This window comes from Microtus oregoni, unplaced genomic scaffold (genome assembly GCF_018167655.1).
Source record: "Microtus oregoni isolate MIOR12 unplaced genomic scaffold, Mior012 000001F_ref0000356, whole genome shotgun sequence".
NCBI lineage: Eukaryota > Metazoa > Chordata > Mammalia > Rodentia > Cricetidae > Microtus > Microtus oregoni.
The window spans coordinates 59,528,405-59,553,943 of record NW_024543060.1 but is presented as its reverse complement, the minus strand read 5'-3'; the positions used below and the strand labels follow the sequence as shown (position 1 = coordinate 59,553,943).

The 25,539-nt window shown below is 40.6% G+C and overlaps 1 protein-coding gene across 8 annotated transcripts in view; it reads left to right on the top strand.

Annotated features, from left to right (window-relative positions):
* The window catches only part of Mon2 (MON2 homolog, regulator of endosome-to-Golgi trafficking), a 75,872-nt gene that overhangs the window by 34,469 nt on the left and 15,864 nt on the right, over positions 1–25,539 (top strand). For 4 of the 8 annotated variants that reach the window (XM_041664295.1, XM_041664275.1, XM_041664255.1 and 1 more), the window contains 16 exons: positions 1,609–1,690; positions 2,457–2,641; positions 3,830–3,942; positions 4,652–4,756; positions 5,046–5,126; positions 5,204–5,277; positions 5,358–5,448; positions 8,753–8,854; positions 9,672–9,674; positions 10,016–10,126; positions 13,293–13,468; positions 15,117–15,279; positions 17,742–18,035; positions 18,894–19,092; positions 22,072–22,697; positions 25,288–25,431. In XM_041664295.1, coding sequence (XP_041520229.1) covers positions 1,609–1,690; positions 2,457–2,641; positions 3,830–3,942; positions 4,652–4,756; positions 5,046–5,126; positions 5,204–5,277; positions 5,358–5,448; positions 8,753–8,854; positions 9,672–9,674; positions 10,016–10,126; positions 13,293–13,468; positions 15,117–15,279; positions 17,742–18,035; positions 18,894–19,092; positions 22,072–22,697; positions 25,288–25,431 — 2,549 coding nt within the window. The remainder of the gene's footprint in view (positions 1–1,608; positions 1,691–2,456; positions 2,642–3,829; positions 3,943–4,651; positions 4,757–5,045; positions 5,127–5,203; positions 5,278–5,357; positions 5,449–8,752; positions 8,855–9,671; positions 9,675–10,015; positions 10,127–13,292; positions 13,469–15,116; positions 15,280–17,741; positions 18,036–18,893; positions 19,093–22,071; positions 22,698–25,287; positions 25,432–25,539) is intronic. The other 4 variants (XM_041664313.1, XM_041664305.1, XM_041664285.1 and 1 more) reach the window with 1 other exon arrangement.

Here is a 25,539-nt window from a genome sequence, read left to right as displayed (position 1 = left end):
CTTTTCCCTCTGGTGGCTCCATGGTGTCTCTGCAACTCCACCTTTTTACTCCCAGCATTCAGTTTAGTTTTCCCCCTGCCTAGCCTATCACAGGCCAGGCAGTTTCTTTATTCATTAACCAATAAAAGCAACACATATACAGGAGGACCTCCCACACCACTGAAATATTTGAGATTAGGTTCTAGACAGGATGTCCCACTACCCCTTAATATTTGGATATGCTTTTCTAGAACTGATTATAGTTCTCCCCATTCTGATGCAGTTACTAGCAGAAATTAGGGTCAATCCAATATTTCATCTAAGCCCTGATCTCATACAGATTTTTGCCGGTTGTCACAGTGTTTTTCCTTGTGGTTCCTTGTTTTTTTAATTTATTGCTATATATGAATATTTTCCTGCGCTGTAGAACACAGTTCTTTAGTTCTGGTTTTATATGACCTTGAAATTTTAGAAGGATATATCCCAAATTGGTTTATTTATTTCTAAGATTAGCACAGGGCACTTACTGTGTTTAATTTAGCTACTGATTTGATTTATCAGTATGTGTGGAAGCAAAACTATCTGTTTGTATCATTTTTGGAAATTCCCACTTTTGAATAAAGCTGGATTTTTATTGACTCCAAAGAATTACATTCAGTTGCCATTGGTTTTGGTGCGGTGCTCAGATAAGGCTTGTGAAGGTGGGCAGTGTTCTTTTGACATTTCTGATGCTGTCTTGGTACTCTTGCAGTGTAACACTGCTGGATGTTCTACCCTCATCTCAGGTATATCTTGTTTAGGCCAGGTGTCAGTCAGTTTCCAAGATGCCCTGGGATAGTACTGACACTGACATATGGGCAGGAGATGTCCTTCTTGCTTCTTGGTGAAGAGGCACACATACTGCAAGTCTGGATTTGAAAACGTCTGCTTCCTTACATAAAGGCATCGCCCCAGCCTCTGTAATCCTCATTCATTTCTTTTTTTCTTTTTTGTTTTTTATTGAGACAAGGTTTCTCTGTAGCTTTGGAGCCTGTCCTGGAACTAGCTCTTATAGACCAGGCTGGCCTTGAACTCACAGAGATCCACCTGCCTCTGCCTCTTGAGTGCTGGGATTAAAGGTGTGCGTCACCACCGCCCGGCTCCTGATTCATTTCTACATGATCAATTTTAACTTTATATATTTCTAAATCCCATCTCCAACAAGGAGGTACCCAGTGCCATTTTATTCCTGTGTTTACTTGCTGGATGCTCAGTAGATCTAACAGTGTTCTAGCTGAGCAGATATTCTAGACAGTAGTCTGCACTAATTTCCTGCTGATCACACAGAGGACAGTTTGGTCTATTGAAGGCTTAGGGAAAAGGAAATGACATAATGACATTATGTATTTTTTAAAAAGGTATTGGTTAAATGAGGTATTGCAGTATCTTGTAATGAATATTTTTAAACAACTTAACTTTAAGAGTTTTTTATTATGAAACTATCACAGCTTCTATATTTTTGTTCTTTGGGTATTTTAATATTTGTGTTTGGTGTCTAATAACTAAGCTATTACTAGACTGTTGAATTTTATGGATTGAGGGTTCACTGTGGCAGGTATAACATGATTGAGTGTTGTATTTCTTTTGAAGTTAGTAGAGCCGTTTGGGAAGAGATGGTGAGTGCCTGCTGGTGTGGTCTTCTCGCTGCACTCTCGCTCCTGCTCGATGCCAGGTACTAAGTCTGTGTGCGTTTTAAGGCACGTCATTGCAGTTAAAACCAACACTAAATTTAATTTCATTTGTCCAGAGAATTTATTTCCTGTCTGTAGTTTTCTGTATGATTAGAGCTTTGTTGCACATTTTTCATTTCATGTGCAGTATTATAATTCATGTGCACACTGCCATGGTGGAATCAGGATGATTAACATTGCCTTCACCTCAACATTTCTTTAAGAATGTCACTCTTTGTCACTCCCTCTTGGAGCCCATGTTTGCTCTGAACTCCCACTGGAATTGTCACAATGCTTTAATCAAAAATACATTTTCAAATTACAGAACACTTCATGCCAAGCCTTGCCACTGCTTTTGCAAAGATGACAGTTTCCTTGATGCTTCTCTCAGAATTAACTGGTTTTAAGATACTTGATACAGGGGTGGTGGTTCATGCCTGTGGTCCCAGCACTTAGAAGGTTGAGGAAGCTGAATTGCACTGAGTTTGAGGCCGTCCTGGACTACAGACCCTGTCTCCAAAGAAATAAATAAAATGCTTAATATTTTTAGTTAAATGTTTAAGTTCTCTATCTTTTTTTTCCAACTAAGTATGCATTACACTACAGAGTTCAGTTTTTTAGATATTAGGCTAATTGGGTAAAGTTCCATCCTAAGTATATTGGTTTTAGTTTTTCTTAAAACCTCACTGACTATGTAAGCCCACATCATGTTTTAAAGTGTAACTTAAAATAAATTAATCGGATAAACAAAATGCCTTATCTTTTCAGCACAGATGAGGCTGCCACTGAGAATATTTTAAAAGCTGAACTGACTATGGCCGCTCTATGTGGAAGATTGGGCCTTGTCACGTCAAGGGACGCCTTTATCACCGCCATCTGCAAAGGCTCCTTGCCTCCACATTATGCTCTGACCGTACTGAATGCCACCACTGCAGCTACACTTTCCAATAAATGTAAGAATTCAACCATACAGCTTTCTCTCCGTCCAGGGGGATGACACGGCGCAGAGAAAGGATGATAGGACTTCCGAGTTCAGGCCTCTGCTGTCCTGTGCATTGATTGTGTTACTATTTTCCTGCCTTTCCATTCTGTCCACCTCTTTAAAATAGTTTGTTAGTTTTTTTTTTTGTTGTTGTTGTTGTTGTTTTTTTGTTTTTTTCTTCAAGACAGGGTTTCTCTGTGTAACTGTCCTGGAACTCACTCTGTAGATCAGGCTGGCCTTGACCTCAGAGATCTACCTGCATCTGCTTCTCAAGTGCTGGCATTAAAGGCATGCACCACCACCATCTGGCTATAACGGTTCTTTTTTTCCCCCCTTTTTTTTTTTTTGAAAGTGTATTTATTATGTATACTGTATTCTTGCCTGCCTGCCAGAAGAGGGCACCAGACCTCACTACAGATGGTTGTGAGCCACCATGTGGTGGCTGGGATTTGAACTCAGGACCTCTGGAAGAGCAGCCAGAGCTCTTCATCTCTGAGCCATCTCTCCAGCCCCTCAAAGCAGTTCCTTCATCTCTTTAAAAGGGAAGAGAGAAGATGGGACTTAGGGTCACTGGACCCAGTGTGGCCCCACGGAGTACATCTCTTTTCTGCTCTTCACTGAAAAAGGGGCGGAGAGAGGAAGAATATAGCGATAGCAGTTTCAAGTAATAACTATGCAGATAAAGTAATGTGATTCTGGCATCCTTTGTAAACTATGATGCATTGTTGAAATGATGATTGCTGTTTTTCTGTTTGGCTTAGTGGTTCTTACTCAAAAACTTATTTTCTTGGCTAATACTTTGAAAACACTTGGGTTTATTACATTTAATCTGATACTCAGATTTCACACTCAAAATTTATTTGGCTCTAACTAGAAAAGTACAAATAGATGCATATTTAAAATATTTAATGTGTCCTAATTCTGTTTTGCTTATAAATGAGCTACCAAATTTCATCATTTTAACAATTTATGTAGAAAATTACTTTATATTTGCTTCTTTTTTGTACCTTCGGAGTTTTCAGATGTTTGCATTCATTTGGATAAATAGTACTGCTGTGTAATTGTTACTGTTGAACTTTATTCAAATTAATACTTTATAATGTTACCTTAAAAGAACAAAAAGCAGTATCTTGCATTAAGTCTTTCCTTTTTGTTCTAGCATATTCTATCCAGGGCCACAGTGTCATGATGATAAGTCCATCCAGTGAATCCCACCAACAAGTTGTGGCAGTGGGTCAACCTCTGGCAGTCCAGCCTCAAGGAACAGTAATGGTAATGCAATTACGGTGTTGGGGGTTAATTTGGTTAACAATGAACAATCAGTGAGGCCTATTCTACTCTTTCTTTTTCTTTCCAAATATTATTACTTAGTTTCTTTTACCTGAAGGATATTTCAGAACAAACTCGTTAACTATTTTTTCTATCATTCCCATAACCAACATAGTAATGGAACTTCTCTTGTGCATGTTTATGTTTACGTGGTGTGTATTCACATGTACATACAAATGTTGGCACATGTGTGTAGGCCAGTGAGTCTGTACATGTGTTTGTGTGTAGAAGCCAAACATCGTCATCTGCTCTCTTCCTCTGCTGCTCCACATCACCTTCTGATGCAGGGTTCCTAACTCTCCTGTATGAGAAGCTCTCCTGTTAGTCTAGGTAGGCCTGTCTCCACCTCCCGATGGCTGGAGTTACAGGCAAGTCAAGTCACCACACCCTCCCAACATGTATGTGGGTTATAGGGATCTGAACTCCAACCCTCACACTTACATGGCAAGCATTTTACTCAACCATCTCCCCAGCTCTGATAACACAACTTTTAATTAGGCAAATTTGTGTTTTATGCAACTATCCAAACTTATTTTGTTAATATTCTGGTTTTTATTTAAGACAATCTTTGAGTGCATTCATGCTGATTTGTGAGCTTTTAATTTTTAAGACTCTATAGCAGTTCCTATAAATCTGTCTTTTTTCAATATAGCTGACTTCCAAAAACATCCAGTGTATGAGGACGCTGCTTAACTTGGCACACTGTCACGGTGCTGTTCTCGGAACATCTTGGCAACTTGTTTTGGCAACTCTTCAGGTATGTTTATGATTGCTAACAAATAAGCAATGCCTGTTGGTCCTCTAGATACACCTAATAGGATGAAAAAGGAGACGATGAGAAGAAATAAAACAAAAGGCTTATGTTTTAGGAAGTAATGGATTACTTATAATGCCCTAAATTCTACTGCTTCTGCGTACTATAATTATTTTATATGAATGATGCTAATTATTTTCATTTTAATTATTAGAAACTGCTAATTTTAATTTTTATTGCTAGCTATTTCATTAGAATTTTTATAATTTTATAAACTTGTTTTAATTGTCAGCATCTTGTGTGGATTCTGGGACTAAAGCCTAGTGGTGGTGGTGCCTTGAAGCCTGGAAGAGCTGTAGAAGGACCTAGTACAGTAAGTGACAGCTCTCCCTATCCAGTGGGCACTTCTTCAAAAGTCACACTTTACATTTGAATTTATCCTTCCTTTAGGTTCTGACAACAGCAGTGATGACAGATTTGCCAGTGATTTCCAACATACTTTCAAGACTGTTTGAGAGCTCACAGTAAGTCTGGGTTTTAAATTGACAGCCACATTGTTCCTTATATATTTGAGATGAAATTGTCTTTTTCATTTTTATTTTAGGTATCTTGATGACGTATCTTTGCATCATTTAATAAATGCACTTTGTTCCTTATCTCTAGAAGCAATGGATATGGCCTATGGAAACAATAAGGTGTGGTAGTTTACATTTCTCTTTGGTTACACAGTGTATGAATGGCCTTAGTGTTTGACTGGTGGAACTGGTGTTTTGTAGCAGTGGCCTGTCGGCATTTACCATTTGTAGAAGGAGGAATAAATAGGGCATGATGTATCTTGTGATTGGTCTAAGTGTGTAGTAGAATTTAAAATCATGTCCCTTTTTTCTTATGTACTGAATAGTCTTAGTATTTTACAAATAATGCAACACAGTTTTTATAACTAGCTTTCATAAAATATCTTGATAGTATTTGTTGTATTTGACACTTATGATTTGGGTAATGCAAGATTGTGGTTAGGAAAAATGTGTGGCAGATTTCGGTGGCTGTGCTGTGCTGTGCTGTGCTGCCTTCATGGGAATGGAAAATGAATCAGAGGCTCATTGTTTCCTTCTGACGAGAGTGATGCTTCTCACCTAGCAATTAATCGTTTTCATTGTCCATTAATTAAGTAGAATAGGACTTCTTTCTCTTCTGTCTAGTAAGTGTAGAACAGTACTTCTAATATTAGTATTCAAGAACATTTCTTTGTGTACTCAAAATATTTTCTATAACATTTGTAAAGCACAGGAAAATTTGAGCATAGTCATATTTTAGTAATTGCTTTTTTAAATGAACTGTTCATTCATTAGTAAAGCGCTTGCCCTCACTGTGGGAAGCCTAGGGTTTGATTCCATCACAACAAAAGGAAACACCAAAAAAGTGAATAAGAAAAAAGTTACTAGCTGAGAGAGTGACTCACGGTGCTTGTCTCATGGACATGTGGCACTATAAAAAAAGAATGAAGTCCTGTATACATTTTAAAAACCGTATGTATATGTTCGTTTGTTCAGGTGCCCTTGGAGTTGGAAGGTCTTAGATCCCCTGGAATTACAGGGTGAGCCACCAGTGTGGGTTCTAGGACCTAAATTACATTTCTCTGCAGGAGCAACCAGCACTTTTTATCAATGAGCCACCTCTCTAGCCCCCTTTGTACATTTAAAAAATATGGATAGTTTGATCACTTCCAAATATATGAAGACTATTCAGCTTTTTAATAATAACTGTACAGCCTCAAACTGTGTTGTCTTCAAAGTTCTCAATCATCTGTCTGTTCTCTGTGGCTTGTCATCTTGGTTTATGTGACTCATCTCTTCTCTTCCTGGAGCTGAATAGTAGCTCGGTTGGTAGAGTGCTTGCCTAGTGTGCATGAGACCCTGAGCTGGATCCTTAGCATCATATAAAACAGATATTGGCAATGCACACCGAAATCCTGCACTTGGGAGAAGATACAGGCAGCAAGATCAGAAGTTCAAGATCATAGTCAGTTAAATCTTTATATAATGTCAAGGTCAGCCTAGACTACATGAGACGCCACAAAACAAGGCAACAATAGTTTTTATTAGGGATGAAAGAGTTAGCTCAGAGGTTGAGAACGTTGGCTGCTCTTCCAGAGGACCAGCTTTGCTTCCTGGCACCCACATGGCAGCTCACAGCCATCGGTAACTCCAGTATCGGGATCAAAACTCTCTTTTCTAGCCTCCTAGGGCACTGTAGTCACCTGATAAACGACATATGTGCAGGCCAAGTACCCATACACATACAAAACTAAAAATAGAAAACAGAAAAAGTTCTTACTAGAGTATGGTTTTATGTATCATATATCTAGTTAATTGCATGAACACTCAGGTGTTTAGAATAATGTATTCTTTGTTCCAAATCCAGGCAAGAATAACATTAGTTACAATAGTAAACTAATCAGTTTATTGATTATCTTGAAAAATCTTACATCTTGAAATGAAGTCTCAATACAAAGCTATAACGTTTTAATAGAGTACCAAATGAAATACAAGAATTTTACAGTGCTTTGTGAATTGTGTCTATTTGATAAACACAGCATGCTTGTTTTCATGTTTGACATTTGACTGTGTGGTCTAAAGAAGATAAGAAGTTTCTCATTTAAAAGTGACTTAATGACTATGGAATGAAAATAAAAGTATATAAGATAGACCGCAGAGATGTCCTCCATGGGCAAGATGCTCTTGTGCTGAACTGTATCTCTGGGCTTTCTTCCCAGTGGCTCTGTTAGAGTTCTTCAAGAAAACTCAAATCTTTTTGGTTTTTTGAGACAGGGTTTCTGTGTAGCCTTGTTTGTCCAGAACTTGCTCTGTAGACCAGGCTGGCCTCGAACTCATAGACCCACCTGCCTCTGCCTCCTGACTGCTGAAATTAGAGGTGTGCACCACCACTGCCCGGTGAGAACCCTCAAATCTTAAGAATGCTTACTGCTCAGGGAGCCATTCAGTGAAGTGTATCTGTTTAACTAGCGATCCAGACTCATTTTTAAAGGGCCAGTTTCTTATATATGTAGTATATAGATGACCTTGGTTTTTTTTTTCTTTTCTCTTTTTAGATTAAACTCTTGTTCATTATGTCTCTTTTTCTGTTTGAAGCACAAATCTAAACCTGAACTCTTTTTCTAAGTTCATATTCCTGCATGGTTAATTTATTGCATTATTAGAAAAAGCCCATTAAAATACTTGTGTAGAATATAAAACTTATGGAGCTTTTAAAAAACTTTAAATTAATTAAAACTTATTTTGTAAAAATATTCATACGTGAATCCAGGACAGGTATATGTTCTTTTAAATCCTGAAATGATTGTGTGTATACCCTGTTTGTTGTGGAGATATACTTTTACCATGTACTTTCTGACAAGATCTCGTCTATATACTGTTATCTCCATTTTACACATTAAAATTTTCAGTAGATACTGTAATTTACATAAGCTATGTCGCTATTCAGTGGCCTAATCAAGGTGAGATATCAGGCATTTAAAACTTTGTAGACATCAGTCTTAACCTTCTGCCATATTTCTCCGTAAACATGAATTTTCTACCACATTCTTTAGGTACATATGATTAGCTTGTGCCACAGTTGTCTTAGATTCCCCGTGTAGCTTAATTTATGGCTTCCATTGGGAAGAAAAAGACACTATTAAACATTTTCATGTTGCACATGTTTTCAATACTATACAATGTTAGTGTAGAATTTTTTTTTAAATTAGATTTGTAAGTCTCTAAGATCTGTAATTTATTCACACTTTGTGCCAATATAATTTGGGGGTAACTTTAGGAGCTGTTCTGGGATAGAAAAAAGACTTATCATGATAATAAGTTCTGTTGCATTTACTAACTTTACATATACAGACTAATCATAATTTAGACATAGTGATGTTATTTTAGTCAGTCAGATCTCAGAATTCTCTTTACCATATCAACATGTAATATGTTTCCTTCTTAGGAACCATCTCTTTTTGCTGTTGCCAAACTATTAGAAACTGGTCTAGTTAATATGCACAGAATAGAAATCTTATGGAGACCTCTAACTGGCCATCTACTGGAGGTGAGCTCTCTTTCTTAACTACTACTTACTTTTACTGAGAAAGGCATGCACACTGATCGTATGAGTCAGCATAATGACAGACAAACTTTCCCCTCTCCCTCCTTGCCCCTTATATTTTAAGGACTGTTGTTGTGTAGTAGTTAGCCCGGGGAAGGGTTTATCAAATAAAAATGATGAAACTATGACGTGTGAAATAGCAGTGACGTCAGCTCTCTGTCAGGAACGGTTTCCTGTGACCACAGTCTCTTGAGTCATCTCAGTCAGGTGTATCTGAGATGCTGAACAGTCTGGGGTGAGAGCGATTTCCAAGTGTGCCTTGCACACAAGTTTGCTGTGGTGGAGGTCCCATGGGAGAGCTGACACTAAGTCATACATTGTGGCAGAATTTTAACTAGATACATCTCTTCTTCAGCTGGCAGTGCCTTGAAAAGTAGCTGGAATTTAACTCCAGCTGCTTCTGTTGGTACATACGTTTGTGTGTAGTTTGGGGACCATAGTAATTTAATGTCATTTTAGAAACCTGAGAGAGATAACTATTCTTCCTAAAATTTTACCCATTTTTACTGGGATTAAATTTATCAATAAAGGATATGTGCAGATTTCTCTGTGATTAAACCACCCTATCAGGTGGATTATCATTTCAAAGGTTGAAGCCCTGGGTTCAATCCCTAGTACCCAGGATAAGCTTGCTTCTCCTTCCTTTGGTGATGTGGGCTCCTCCAGCCATGGAGTCCTTCCTTTCCTGTGACTTCTCCTTCCTTTGGTGATGTGGGCTCTTCTGTCTTTTTCTCTGTTGCCTCCCACGGCCTTTATTCAGAAGGTAAGCTTACAGAATTTTTTGGATATAGTTTTTCTTTTACTCTTTTAAGTTGTAAAAAAAAAAATACCAGCCGGGCGGTGGTGGCGCACGCCTTTAATCCCAGCACTCGGGAGGCAGAGGCAGGTGGATCTCTGTGAGTTCGAGACCAGCCTGGTCTACAAGAGCTAGTTCCAGGATAGGCTCCAAAACCACAGAGAAACCCTGTCTCGAAAAACCAAAAAAAAAAAAAAAAATACCAGAAGCTGTAATATGGCATTGTTTTTTCTGTTCTTGGATTAATGTGTGTTTTTTACCTTATGTATACAATGAAATGTGGTTTTATTGACCGTGTGTTTCTTCAGGTGTGCCAGCACCCAAACTCTCGAATGAGAGAGTGGGGAGCAGAAGCCCTGACGTCCCTCATTAAAGCAGGGCTGACATTTAACCACGAGCCGCCGCTGACACAGAACCAGGTAACCGTCATGCACAGACGTAGTTTCATCTCATGATATTCTAGAATAAGTTTTCTTTTTCTTTTTTTTAGTTTTTTGAGACAGGGTAGCTTTGGAGCCTTTCCTGGAACTAGTTTTTGTGGGCCAAGCTGGCCTCAAACTCACAGAAATCCACCTGCCTCTGCCTCCCGAATTCTGGGACTAAAGGCATGCACCACCACCGCCCAGCCCTAGGATAAATTTTCTTTTGTGAGACAGAGTCACCCATAGGGTGACCTTGAATTCTTGGGCCTCCTGTTCTTACAGCACAAGAGCTGGGGTTTTAAGGTGTGTGCCACCAAGATAATATCTTTTTTTAAAAATATTTATTTATTATGTATATAATATTCTGTCTGTGTGTATGCCTGCAGGCCAGAAGAGGGCACCAGACCCCATTACAGATGGTTGTGAGCCACCATGTGGTTGCTGGGAATTGAACTCAGGACCTTTGGAAGAGCAGGCAATGCTCTTAACCTCTGAGCCATCTCTCCAGCCCCCAAGATAATATCTTAAACAATATTCTATTTTACTTGTAGGCTGTGGGCTGCTTATTAATGTAACAGTTTTAGGATTTGTTCATAAAAACATTTCAGTGATGCTGAATGAAGTTAGCAACTGCCCTGGAGCGGTTCTCTAGCCCGCAGATCGCCCTCCTCATCAAGGGCATCCCCTGGCCTGTGCCTGCCCTTCTAGGACCCGCTCCTCTCTCTGTTCTCACAGGGACAGGGTGTGTGTGTGTGTGTGGTGTGTGTGTGTGTGTGTGTGTGTGTGTGTGTGTGTGGTGTGTGTGGTGTGTGTGGTGTGTGTGTGTGGTGTGTGTGTGGTGTGTGTGTGGTGTGTGTGTGTGTGGTATATATGTACTGCCTGTTGGTCCCGTGCGTCAGTTGTGGAGGCCAGCTGTGGGATGTCTCCTCTCACACTGTCCACTTCACTTTTGAGACAGTCTCAGTGAGTCTGGAGCTCTCCGTGCTGCTCTGCTCTCCCCACCCCCAGTGTGCTGTGCCTGCCTTTCTCTGTGGTGCTGGGGATCTGAACTCAGGTCCCTATGGCCACACAGCAAGGCTTTTACCCTCTCAGCAGCTCCCCAGCTCCAGTAAACCAGATTCTATTTTTAAATCATTTATTACTTTTTATGTTCAGAATTCCCTTTTGTACTTAATTTTCTCTCTTTCCTTTACCTTTCACATATATTTTAAAGTTTTTTTTTTTAATTCACTGAAGTTTCACTGTTTCAAGACTGAATAAAACAAGCATCTAACAGCCATTACGGTTCCCTTTACCATCTTACATCTTGTGAATGTATTACACAGTGAATTCACATGCCATTGTTGAATATAGCCGCTAGAATAGGATGCTTGGTACCACAGAGAGACCTCTGCTCTTTTGGAGCTGTCAGCTACAGTGATTCCTTTTTTCTCTGCTGCAGCTTGAAGGGTTTGTTGTTTGTTTCCTCTTTTACTGATGCCACACCCTGAACCCACAGCTGTGTCCATCACACTGGCTGTCGGTGCTCCCCCACTCAGCTGCTTCCCACAGCTGTGTCCATCACACTGGCTGTCGGTGCTCACCCGCTCAGCTGCATCCCACAGCTGTGTCCGTCACGCTGGCTGTCGGTGCTCCCCCACTCAGCTGCATCCCACAGCTGTGTCCATCACACTGGCTGTCGGTGCTCCCCTGCTCAGCTGCATCCCACAGCTGTGTCCGTCACGCTGGCTGTCGGTGCTCCCCCACTCAGCTGCATCCCACAGCTGTGTCCATCACACTGGCTGTCGGTGCTCCCCCACTCAGCTGCATCCCACAGCTGTGTCCGTCACGCTGGCTGTCGGTGCTCCCCCACTCAGCTGCATCCCACAGCTGTGTCCGTCACGCTGGCTGTCGGTGCTCCCCCACTCAGCTGCATCCACAGCTGTGTCCGTCACGCTGGCTGTCGGTGCTCCCCCACTCAGCTGCATCCCACAGCTGTGTCCGTCACGCTGGCTGTCGGTGCTCCCCCACTCAACTGCATCCCACAGCTGTGTCCATCACACTGGCTGTCGGTGCTCCCCCACTCAGCTGCATCCACTGCTCTCCATGTTCGAGGACGGGCTCTTGCTATAAAGTCCTGGCTGGCTTCAAACTTTTAGTCCTGCTGTCTTTCTCTCCTGAGTATTGAAATTGTGCACATATGCTGTCATGCCTGGCTCTGATTTGAGGCTTTAAAAAACAATATAAACTAATGGCTGACAAAGTGGCTTAGTGGGCAAAGGTGATTGCCATCAGCTCTGACTCCCTGGGTTCAATCCCCAGGACCTCCATGGTGCAAGAAGTGAGCTGACTCCTACAAGTTGTCCTCTGACCTCCACATATATGATGTGGCACACATCCATACATACTAAATAAATAGTAATAAAAATATTTTAGAATAGTTTTCTGTATTATCCTTGGTGTCTGCTCAATATCCAGTGCACAGTGAAAACTTAATAATTGTTTAGTAAGTTAACCACATAAAATAGGAGACAAGAAAGTTTAAAATGAAGCACTTTTTAGATGCTGAAAGGATGAAACAGTGCTCTTTTTCCCCTAACAAATTTTGTGGCTTAACAATAATTGTTACTAAAGCATGTAATTTCAAACTATTATACTTTTTATTATATCATACTTGAGAATTTTACATCTAAATACCTGCAATACATTAATAAAGTAAATGAAAGATAATACTAGATATTGGGAATTCTGTTTTTTTCTTCAAATATAGCTAAAGATATATTTCTTTAATGAGCTCTATCTCTAGTGGATCTAAGAACTTGGTAACTCCACTTTTATACTGAAATTTAGCATACTGTAGATTGGTTTGTTTTCCCCCCTTTACTTAAAAGTAGAGATAAGTAACAAACCTCTAAAGATTACTGCTAGAGAAATCAAAGTCTGTGTTCTTTTTGTAGGGAACTTTATTTCCTACAATATTGTGGATGGAGGCGAGTTGAACCCTCAGAAGGAACAGGAGAGAAAGGCACTTTGTGGTCCCAGCACTTAGGACGCTGAGGCACAAGACTTCTAAGACCAACCTGGGCAGCACAGAGATGATGTTGCAAGAAGATAAAAGGGATATGGGGACAGCTGCTACAGAGCCTTGCTGTCTTTTCCTAATTAGCTTCTTGTCCCCTTTTAGAGACTGCAGCTGCTTTTGTTGAACCCCTTAAAGGAGATGTCCAGTATTAACCATCCAGATATTCGACTCAAGCAATTAGAATGTGTGTTGCAGATTCTGCAGAGTCAGGGAGACAGTCTGGGACCTGGATGGCCATTAGTTCTTGGAGTCATGGGAGCTATCAGAAATGATCAAGGGTAAGTGTTTGAAATGGATACCCAGCATGTAAGAGAGTTAGAAGGGACCCATCCTAAAGTCCTGTAGTGAAAGATTTTAATTTATCCCTTCCTGCTCATGTCCAGGATTCATCAGAACCTACCATAAACTACCCCCAGTTAGCTGTGGGAACTCTCAAGTATTATTTTGGGTTTCAAAGAAGAGAAGATACGTTGTTTTATGACATTTATATTAGATGTAAGATCTTACTATAAGATAAATAAACCATCATAACATAACAGATTTAAAGGACCTCATATATTAAGTTTTAAAAAAATGCTTTAAAATAACTTTATTCTTTTGTTTCTTAAACATTTCTTCTGTGTTTACTGTATCCCAAACACTGCACTTGTTAACTGTTCTGTGTACACAAATAAACGGCCACTACTCTAGACTACGAGAAAGAAAGCTCTAGCGGTGAGGGGTGGAACCAAAAGTATAAATTCTTATAAATAGCTTCATGTGCTTCTAAAAGCTATTTGCATTCGCCTTGAGTGTATTTGGGTGGCATTTTAGGGTTTTACACAGGGGAGTGGTATAATCAGATGTGGCGGTGACAGCTGCCACTGTGCTGGGAGCACAGGAGAGCAGGAAATGTGGATGTAGTGACAGTGCTGTCTTAGCAGTAAGAGGGAGTTGAGGGACTTTAGTAGGTTGACTCTGGAGGCAGAGGGAGAAATGGCCGTCTAGAATGATCCTCAGATCTCTGACTTAGGTAAACTCAGGAATGTGATGCTATTGAATAAATAGGGAATACAGAAGGAAGAGCACATTTGAATGGGATTTAGGGTTTTACATAGTTTGTGATAGAAGACCGGTAGAGCAGTTTAGCAGGTGTTGATACATTTGTCTGGAATTCTGCAGTATCACATACAGTTTTCTTTCAGTGACACATATAATTGAGGTTTTGTTTTGTTTTTTGAGACACGGTTTCTCAGTGTAACAGCCCTGGCTATTCTTGAACTTAGGCTGGGCTTGAAGTCACAGAGGTCCTCCTGCCTCTGCCTCCTTAGGGCTAAGATTAAAGGTGTGTGCCACCATGCCCAGCTATCATTGAGTTTTATATTAAAACTATTAGGAAATTAATGAGACTATTAGAAAAAATTAATGTTTAAGTATTTATAATAGTAAATTTCCCTAAATAATATAGCATGTTGGAATGGTTATCGTAAAGAAGACAGTTTACACCAAGTTGAAGTTGATCTTCTCAACTCAGTGCAGTTTACAGAGTAGGATGAAATGAATTGACATGCGTTCAGCACTTAGGAACTCGATAGCATATTGAGAGCGCGATAATTAGTAGTTATTGTTTTTCTTTACATTGTTTACCCTTTGTTCTAGCCTGTTTTCTATTACTGTGGTAAAGACCATGACCAACAGTATCTTGAGGAGTAAGGATTTCTTTGTCTTAACACATCCTGGTCATTGTCCATCATGAAGTCAAGGCAGGCTCTAAAGCAGAAGCCATGGGGGAACCCTATGTACTGGGTTGCTTTCCTTGGATTGCAACAGGGAAGACTTCCTTGTTCGAATTCTAAACTAAAGTTGGCTTGCTTGACGTTATTGTAAGGTGTGTTTCCTTACACCTTTCTTTTAAATGTGCATTATCTGTTTCCTTTGTGTTTTTAGAGAATCTTTGATAAGAACTGCCTTCCAGTGTCTTCAGTTGGTTGTGACAGATTTTCTACCGACGATGCCTTGTTCTTGCCTACAGATAGTTGTAGATGTTGCAGGTAGCTTTGGACTTCATAACCAAGAACTTAATATTAGTTTAACTTCAATAGGCTTATTGGTAAGTATCATTGCTTTTCTTGATTGTTATGTAGTAAGCAATGAATACAAGTGTGCTCTGTTTCTGGAAATTTTTCCTGACTTCTAAGTACCAAGCACATCATCCATGGCGAATGAAATAACCTAGGAAACAAACCATCACTAGCAGGACGATGGACAAGCTTTATCATTTATGAGGAGAGGCCTCAGGGAGACAATCGTAGTAATACATAGAAAGGAGACTCAGGATTTGTTGTTAGTGTGCAGATGTAGTGATCTTAAATAACCTTAATACATTTTCATAGACTATTTAGTTTACTTTGTTTACAACTTACATAGACTTGTAGTCTGTCAACAAACAGTTAGACCTGGGAGATAACCTATTATAGTGGAAGGCTCTGGAGCCTGGCGTGTGTGTGATAACCTATTATAGTGGAAGGCTCTGGAGCCTGGCGTGTGTGTGATAACCTATTATAGTGGAAGGCTCTGGAGCCTGGCGTGTGTGTGATAACCTATTATAGTGGAAGGCTCTGGAGCCTGGCGTGTGTGTGATAACCTATTATAGTGGAAGGCTCTGGAGCCTGGCGTGTGTGTGATAACCTATTATAGTGGAAGGCTCTGGAGCCTGGCGTGTGTGTGATAACCTATTATAGTGGAAGGCTCTGGAGCCTGGCGTGTGTGTGATAACCTATTATAGTGGAAGGCTCTGGAGCCTGGCGTGTGTGTGTGTTACTTGTGTTTAGCTCTTGTTGGTTATTGAATTATTGACATGTAGTCTCATTTTACACATCGTGAGTACAGAGGTAGTATGTTAGGTACTGCAAGTATCACACATGAAGCAAATATGAAGAGAACAGGCTCCAATATTTGTAGTTTATCTAAGGAAATTGTTTGGACTCTCTTCACCTATGTGTTGAAATTGAGAAAGTTTATAAAACTGAAGTTAAATCTCTGTCGTAAGGTGGTTAGGTCTTTTTTTTTCTTCAAAGATTTATTTATATTTTATATACATGAGTGCTCTCTCTGCATGTACACCTGTACACCAGAAGAGGGCATCAGACCCCACTAGAGATGATTGTGAGCCATCATGTGGGTGGTGGGAATTGAACTCAGGATCTCTGGAAAAGCAGTCAGTGTTCTTTTTTTTTTTTTTTTTTTGTTTTTCGAGACAGGGTTTCTCTGTGGTTTTGGAGCCTGTCCTGGAACTAGCTCTGTAGACCAGGCTGGTCTCGAACTCACAGAGATCCGCCTGCCTCTGCCTCCCGAGTGCTGGGATTAAAGGCGTGCGCCACCACCGCCCGGCGCAGTCAGTGTTCTTAACCCCTGAGCCATCTCTCCAGCCCTGGTTAGATCTTTTTTTTTTTTTTTTTTTTTTATTTATTTATTTATTAAGGATTTCTGCCTCGTCCCCACAACCGCTACCCATTTCCCTCCCCCTCCCCCGATCAAGTCCCCCACCCCCCCTCATCTGCTCGAAGAGCAATCAGGGTTCCCTGACCTGTGGGAAGCCCAAGGACTGCCCACCTCTATCCAGGTCTCGTAAGGTGAGCATTCAAACTGCCTAGGCTCCCACAAAGCCAGTACGTGCAGTAGGATCAAAAACCCACTGCAATTGTTCTTGAATTCTCAGTATTCCTCATTGTCCGCTATGTTCAGCTAGTCCGGATTTATCCCATGCTTTTTCAGACCTAGGCCAGCTGGCCTTGGTGAGATCCCAATAGAACATCCCCATTGTCTTAGTGTGTGGGTGCACCCCTCGTGGTCCTGAGTTCCTTGCTCGTGCTCCGTCTCCTTCTGCTCCTGATTTGGACCTTGAGATTTCTGTCCAGTGCTCCCCATCTTTTTAAAGGCAGCTGTTTAGCATCTCCTAAATGTTTATTATAACTCAGAAGTTCCATAGAATTCAACTGTAAACTTATCACACAAAGTCAGTAAGTTAGTGTTTTTCTGTGAAAACTGTGACCATGGAAGACAGTGTCATCTCACATACAGACCTGTTGACAAAGAGCAGCTGGGTGATTCAGGCTCAGTGTCCGCTAGACGTCCCCTCCTTTACTTTACATTGATTCAGTGTTGGAGCCACTGCGCTTCCATTGTTGGCCATCACCATGAATTCACATACTTCATTATCCTTGAAGGTAAAGCCTTTGGTATATGTGAAGAGAGCAGCTAGTATTTCTGTATGAAATTATAAGTGATTAAGTGATATGAAGAAATTAATTTGTTGTGGTAATGTATTGTTTTATAGTTAACAATTATAATGGCTAGGCACTATGTATATCAATACATTGAAGTTCATTATTCTGTATAATTGAAATTTTTCATAATTAAAATGTACAGGACAATGAAAGTTAATGCTTAGACAAAATAGCCACATTCTCTTGAAATTAGACATTCGAATGAGAGAGATGCTTTTATTGAACCTGTTTTGAACTTTAAAACAAAATTTGTGAATAAAGTTATATTTTATACTTTTCTTTTTAGTGGAATATTTCAGATTATTTTTTCCAAAGAGGGGAAACTATCGAAAAAGAGTTAAATAAAGAAGAGGCGGCCCAGCAGAAGCAGGCAGAAGAGAAAGGAGTGTCTCTAAATCGGCCGTTCCACCCTGCACCGCCCTTTGATTGCTTGTGGCTGTGCCTTTATGCAAAGCTGGGCGAACTGTGTGTGGACCCGCGCCCCGCTGTGAGGAAAAGTGCAGGGCAGACTCTGTTTTCTACAATTGGTGCACACGGGACCTTGCTGCAGCATTCAACCTGGCACACGGTTATCTGGAAGGTACTGTGAGGTGTTTGGGGCTGGTAGCTTTTAGTTGACATGTGCTTTTACAGTTTACATCTTCAGGTAAATGTGTTGCCTTTGTAAAGAATCATTCCCGTGTATTTGTCTTCATTTTTACTCTGTGTGTTTGTGTATCTGTGTGTGTGTGTACGTGTGTGCGTGTGTGTGCACCCCCAGAGACTAGTTTCTATCTCCATCCCCTCCCTCCTCCATCCTGTTCTCCCTGATAAAGCAGAGTTCCCAGATCCTTACAGCAACATATGAAGACTTGTCACCCTTTTCCTCCACTTTCCGTTCGTCTCCTGGCCTTCCTTTCCTTTCTTGTTGCTCTGCTGGGAATGGAACCCAGTACTTTGTGCCTAACGTTGTTAATTCATCTTCTGTTTGAAGCTCTGTCTCACAAAGCTCGCCTCCTCTGCTCCTCTGTTCGGTTCCCCACCATCCCATTTGCTCTCCGTTTCCCTTAAGTGCAAGCATTGGCCGAGTGCTAGCTGGTGTTTACTTGCTGATTGTTTTTCCAACACTTCATTTAGCCATTTAGTCCTGAACTCAATCTGGACATCTCCATAATTATACTTTTTGCCTGGAACTGCATCCTTGTCTCAAGTATTATCTAATACATGTTCCACTGATAACAATTCTTAGCTGATGTTCTGTCCAGTTGGCTTTATGTTTTCATATTTTATGACTTTAAGGATACATTTAAGAGTACATGGTTACCTGTTTTAGTCAATTTTCTCTAATTTATGTAGTTTAATAAAATTGTTACATGTTTTATAACTTCTAGTTTATTTTGCCATTACTTAAACTATGTCATCAGTGACCTTTTTTATGACCTTTAAAATAAATATCTAGGTTCTCTTTCATCTACTGGACCGAGTTCGAGAATCTTCTACGACAGCAGACAAAGAGAAGATTGAGTCTGGAGGTGGAAATATTTTAATTCATCATTCAAGAGACACAGCAGAGAAACAGTGGGCTGAGACATGGGTACTGACATTGGCTGGAGTGGCAAGGATCTTCAATACCAGACGATACTTGCTGCAGCCGCTAGGTATATAAATGTTTTCTTGTTCTGGTTACACAAATTAGGTTAAAAGAAATTTGGAACACACATAGAAAATTCTTTTGGACTTTATATCTAGAAGCTATTCATGCAAATTGGTGGTTCTAAAACATGACCAAGTTTATAGCTAATTATGTAGAAAACATTTGGTAATTCTGGAGACTTTCTTATTGTTGCACTGTGAAGGGATGCGTGCTGCTATCACCTGGAGTGTAGGGCCAAGAAATGATGCTGTACAAACTGGAGTGTACAAGACAGTGCCCAAAATAGAGATTGTCTAATTAGGGATGGCGGTGAGTTTGAGGCTGAGAAGCCAAGGGAGGGTTGGATTGCTTTTGGTTTGGGTGGCAGTGTTGGGGACAGTACAGAAAAGTGGACAGCGGTACTATTGGACAGTCAGTGGGGTGGGAGAGGTTTGCACACCTGTGTATGTGAGTGCTTACACTTTGGTACACCTGATGGTCAAGAGACAACAGTGGGTGTCCCGCTGTCACTCTGCACCTCATTGCCTTGAGATCAGTCTCCTACTGTTCTGCCCCACAGCACTGAGGCTCACACACAGCCACATCTAGCTTTTTTATGGGGCTTGGGGGCTTGAACTCATGTCTTCATGCTTGCACAGCAAGCACTCTGAAGTCAAAGCACATGGCACTGCACCTGTTTGGTTGTTTTTAAACATGGATCCTCGAGATTAAACCCGGCTCTTCATACTTGCATGGCAAGCACTTCACGAAATGAGCCAGTTCCCCAGCCCCCTCAACAGTTTTAGTTTTCTGTTTTGTTTTTGAGACAGGGACTCTAGGGCTGGAGAGATGGCTCAGTGGTTGAGAGCATTGCCTGCTTTTCCAGGGGTCCTGAGTTCAATTCCCGGCAACCACATGGTGGTTTACAACCATCTGCAATGAGGTCTGGTGCCCTCTTCTGACCTGCAGACGTACACACAGACAGAATATTGCATGCATAATAAATAAATATTGAAAAAAAAGAGACAGGGACTCTGTGCATATACATAGCCCTGGATGTCCTGTAGCTCACTATGTAGACCAGGTTGCCTCTACTTCACAAGTACTGGTATTAAAGGTGTGTACCACCACACCTGGTGTATTTTGTTTAATTTAGGTTTTTCTCTGAGTGTATAATTTACATTTGATGGAGTATACAACGCATCACTGTTTAACACCTGTTTTGACCTTATGCCAGCAGACATGAAGTGCTAAGTATTGATTTAGTTCTTTTTTAAATGAAAATATAAGGCAGCTCAGGTGGCTTAGATAATTTTTTATAATGTGAAACACTAGTTACTTTTCTTTTAACAGACCTATGTGCAATTATATATATTTATATGTGTGTGTGTATCTATATCTAACAGACCTATGTCCAATTATATATTTATATAATGTGTATATATATATATACACACACACACACATACATACACACACACATCGACTTTTGGAAAGCTAACTTACTGGTTGGTGTTTTTTCATGTTTGCTTATTTACTCTGTGTACGTGGTGAGAAGCATGCACACATGCCATACATAGCACACATATGGCGGTCAGAGGAAAACTTGCAGGAATTAGTCCTCTCCTTCTACCAGTGTGGGCCACGGGAATTGAACTCTGGTCTTCCGGCTTGGTGGCGAGCTTCTTATCACCAATTTTGCCAACCAATGAACACTTTTCTTCTTTTGACTCTGTGATGCATTTTATCCTAAGTCATTACTGTTGTAAAAAACATATGTAAGAAAACTCAGAGCTCTAAATTTATTGTAACATGAGAACTAAAGTATAAAGTCAAAATTTTATGCAGTATGACATATAGATCATTTAAACATTTAGACATTAAAATCATATATTATACTGTTAATGTTGTATCTTCTCCAGTGATTAAGAATGAGAGCATCTTAGGCTAGAGCTACAGTTTGGTGGTAGAGGACTTGCCCACCATACACTAGAACATCAGTTCAGGAACTAATACTGAGGGGTAGGGCATGTGTTTAAATTAATAATAAAAATAAATGGAGAGGAGACCATGTCACTGAAAGCTTTTGTTTTATCCTCCTATATTTTATTCTATTCTCTTTAGGCAAAAGTAAATAAAATCTCTACAAATCGTTATGTTACCTACTTAACATATACATACCTATTTATAGAAATTTTCTATTATTTCTGTGTTATGGCATTTTGTTTGGTTGGGGTTTTTTTTGTTTTTTCTTTGCTTATTTTTCCAAAACAGGGTGTCTCTGTGTAGCCCTGTCTGTCCTGGAAATTACTCTGTAGACCAGGCTGGCCTCTTAAGTCAGAGATCTGCCTGTCTATGCTGGGATTAAAGGCGTGTGCCACCACGAGGCTGTTTTGCTGTCTTTTTAATTTGCATTTTTTATTACATGTGCATGGGAGGGCATGTGTGGGCATTCTCAGCATGCATGTGTGGGCATTCTTCTTAGCATGCATGTGTTGGCATTCTTCTCAGCTTACGTGTGAGGGCATTCTGCTCAGTTTGCATGTGTGGGCATTCTGCTTAGTATGCATGGGGAAGTCAGAGGAGAGCTTCAGGGAATTGATATTCTCCTGCCACCTGTTTGGCACAGGGTCTGTTTCTGCCACTCAGTGTACTTAGGGTAACTGGCTTGTAGTGGCAGACTACCCATCATGCTTTGGGTTAGAGAGGGAGCTACCAATCATGCTTTGGGTTAGAGAGGGAGCTACCAATCATGCTTTGGGTTAGAGAGGGAGCTGCCCATGAGGCTTTTGTGATTCTGGGGATGGAGCCAGTGTGAGGCTGTGCAGCAGGTGCCTTTCCTCTGGGCCATTTAGTCATGGTTTTAGTACCTTAGGACCTACTTATATTCTTTTGAGTTTGGTGTCAGTTTAAGCAGAAAATGAAGCAAATATGCTCCCAAGTGTCTAAGAGATTGCGGTCGTTTTTGTGCTAATTGTCCCTCCTCCCCCTTTTCTTGGTGCAGGAGACTTTTCAAGAGCTTGGGATGTTCTTCTTGACCACATTCAGTCAGCCGCACTCAGCAAAAACAATGAAGTATCCCTGGCTGCTCTGAAAAGCTTCCAGGAGATATTACAGCTTGTGTCACCTGTCAGAGACTCGGAGAAGCCTGAGACACCACCAGTGGTCAATGTGCCCGTACCTGTCCTTATAGGAAACATCTCAGGCCCAGGCCTGAACAGGTCGTTTGTAAGGACAGATTCCATTGGAGACAAGCTTGGTAGATACAGTGCTGAGCCACCCGTAGTGACTGATGAGCTCGAAGACTTGAACCTCTGGTGGGCTGCCTGGAATACCTGGTATAAGATCGGTTCTGAAAGCACAAAGCCACCTGTAACTTTTGATAAGCTCACCTTCATTCCCAGCCAGCCTTTTCTTACAGCTTTGATTCAGATATTCCCAGCTCTCTACCAGCACATAAAAGCTGGCTTCAACATGGACGACCTGCACAAGTTGGGGGTCATATTGCACAGCGCCGTTTCAGTCCCAATAAGTTCAGATGCGTCCCCTTTCATCCTTCCATCTTATACTGAAGCAGTTCTGACAAGCTTACAGGAAGCTGTGCTTACAGCTTTAGATGTTCTCCAAAAGGTAATGTCATTTTAATGGCTGCATAAACAATAATGAATATGGCTTTCTGGAGCTTTTCATTTTGTAATAAGCTTCATGAGATAAAGTCAGATTTTTTTGAGGTTACTGTGTATGTCTACTTTGGGATAGATTTAAGATTGTTAGGATTTTTTTTCTTTTTAAATTTTATTTATTATGTATATAGTGTTCCGCCTGCATGTATGCCTGCAGGCCAGAAGAGGGCACCAGATCTCACTACATATGGTTGTGAGCCACCATGTGATTGCTGGGACTTGAACTCAGGATCTCTGGAAGAGCAGTCAATTCTCTTAACCGCTGAGCCATCTCTCCAGCCCCTGATTGTTAGGATTTTAAAAACTTATTCTTTTAAAAGAAGTAATTCAGTTCTGCTTTGTGTCATTAAAAAGTTGCTTGCATCCTCTAATTTTAGATAAAGTTTATTCTGGGGCTGGAGAGACAACACAGGGGTTAAGAACATGGGCTGGGGTTAAAAACCTTCAAGAGATCCCAGGTTCAACTCCCAGCACCCACATGCCAGGCTACAACTGTCTGTAACTCTAGTTTCAGGGACCCGACACCCTCACACAGACATGCATGCCGGCAAAACACCAATCAATGCTCATTTAAAAACAGCAACAACAAAAAAGAATTCAGTATAAAGTGAATTCTGAAATTATTGGTAGCCTATATTAAGACACAGGGTAAGCGTGTCAAAGTAGTTTTCTTACTACAGGTTTAAAATGTTTATTTTTAGCTGTGTGTTTTCTTTTCTACAGCAGCAAATCGCAGAATTGTTTGTTTGTTTGTTTGTTTGTTTTTGAAGACAGGGTTTTCCTGTGTAACAACCCTAGCTGTCCTAGAACTAGGTCTGTAGATCAGGCTGGCCTTGAACCCACAGAGGATCTACCTACCTCTGCCTCCCAAGTACTGGGATTAAAGGCCATAGCCACCCAACCAAATGACAGATTTAAACAGATCTAAAATTCATTGAATAAATTGAGATTAGAAGAGGAAAGATCAAAATGAAAGAGTTGTTTAGGTTATTGGGGAAGTTGATACTGAAATTTCTAACTAACTATCAGAATCCTAAACAAGGGCTGGCAGGGCGGCTAAGCAGGTAAAGGAGCTTGCGTCCCAGCCCGACGATGGCCCTGGGGCCCACGGGGCAGAAGACACACATCCCAAAAGTTGTTCTACTCTCCACATCCATGCCACAGTGCAAGTGTCTGTACACACACATGCACATATGAAGTAAATGTTCTAAAAGAAAAGCTGAGCAGAATTGGGTGTAAGGAGTCTTCTCTGACCCCAATATGTGGAAGTCTGAGGCAGGGAGGCTCACATGAAGTGTGAGCCCAGCCTTAGCTACAGTGTGAAACTCTACCTTGAGAAACAAACACGGCCAGAAAAGGTCAGCTCAGCAAAGTGTCTGAGATGAGAGGGAGGCAGTCCTGCTGTCCAAGCATCTGTGAGTTGTCTGTCTGTCGGTCAGGCCTGTTTTCTAGGTACCCAGCTGGGATGATGAACATGCTGCTGATGTTGCGGTGGTGACCATGGTCCCTATAAACGGCCTCTGGAGGCAGGCAGGCTAAGAGTAGTTCTTTATCTCTGTAACCGTAGTTGCACTGTACAAGAAACAAATTGTGAACAAATGCAGAGTTTAAGATAATCTTACATTCAAAAATTGTTTGAGGGGCATGAATTTCTATAACTGAAATCAAAATAAGTTTTAAAATTTTTCATTGAAGAAAAACTGTATTTCATCAAACTTTCCCCCTCTGGTTAAATTACCCAAATCCATTGTATATACATTTCACTAAAGTAAGTAAAAAAGGCTTTCTGGCCAGAAAAGTATTCATCTGGAGAATTCCCAGGTTCTTGAACTCTTATAACTGCATATTCAGGTTTGTTACACATGCATAGAAGGTAATAAAGAACAGTACACATCCCCTTTATTTCAAGATAAAACTTGAACTTTGACTCTTTAATAATTCCACTTTAACAGAATATCCACAAATAGAATTATCCATTGTGGCTTTAGGAATTTGTTCTGAGCTTTGGCTCTGAAAACAGAATGTAACATCATTTCAAAACCTGATAACTTTTTACATAACTAAAATAATTTTGCATGAGTTTTTTAAAGATTTACTTTTCAAATATAATACTGTGAATATATAAGCAGGCATGGGGTAGCAACAAGTTGTTGTGCCCGTGGCCTATAAGACTTACAGTGAAGTCAGCTTCATCCTGACCTAGTGCTGGTCTCCTGACTGCCCTGCTGCCAATCTCAGGTACTGTGCCGCAGCGTTACCTGGCACCTGTCTTAACGTGCTTGCTTGCCCTTTCCCTCCTGTGTTACAGAATAAATCACAATTCATTGGAATCATTTTTAACCTGACTATAACCACTTTCAGGTTGGCTTTTACTTTTTAAATAATTGTTTGAATAGCTTGAATCCCAAGTGTGAAAAGATGGCCTATTGTATGAGGTGGTGCAGTTCTTTAGATTCTATGACTGAACAACTGAGTTCACAGGGAATAACTTTCTAGAGTTCGTGCTGTGCTTTCTAATGTTCACATTTTGTTTATAGGCCATCTGCGTTGGACCAGAAAACATGCAGATAATGTACCCAGCTATATTTGACCAGTTACTGGCATTTGTAGAGTTTTCCTGCAAACCTCCACAGTATGGACAGCTGGAAACAAAGCACATTGCAAATGCAAAATATAATCAGGTAGTTTACAAATTGTGTTTATTCTTTAATGAGTTATGGCTTATCAGTGAGTTCCAATTAAGGTAAACTTTGGCTACCTAAGAAAAGGCGTTCATTTGAACTCGTGTG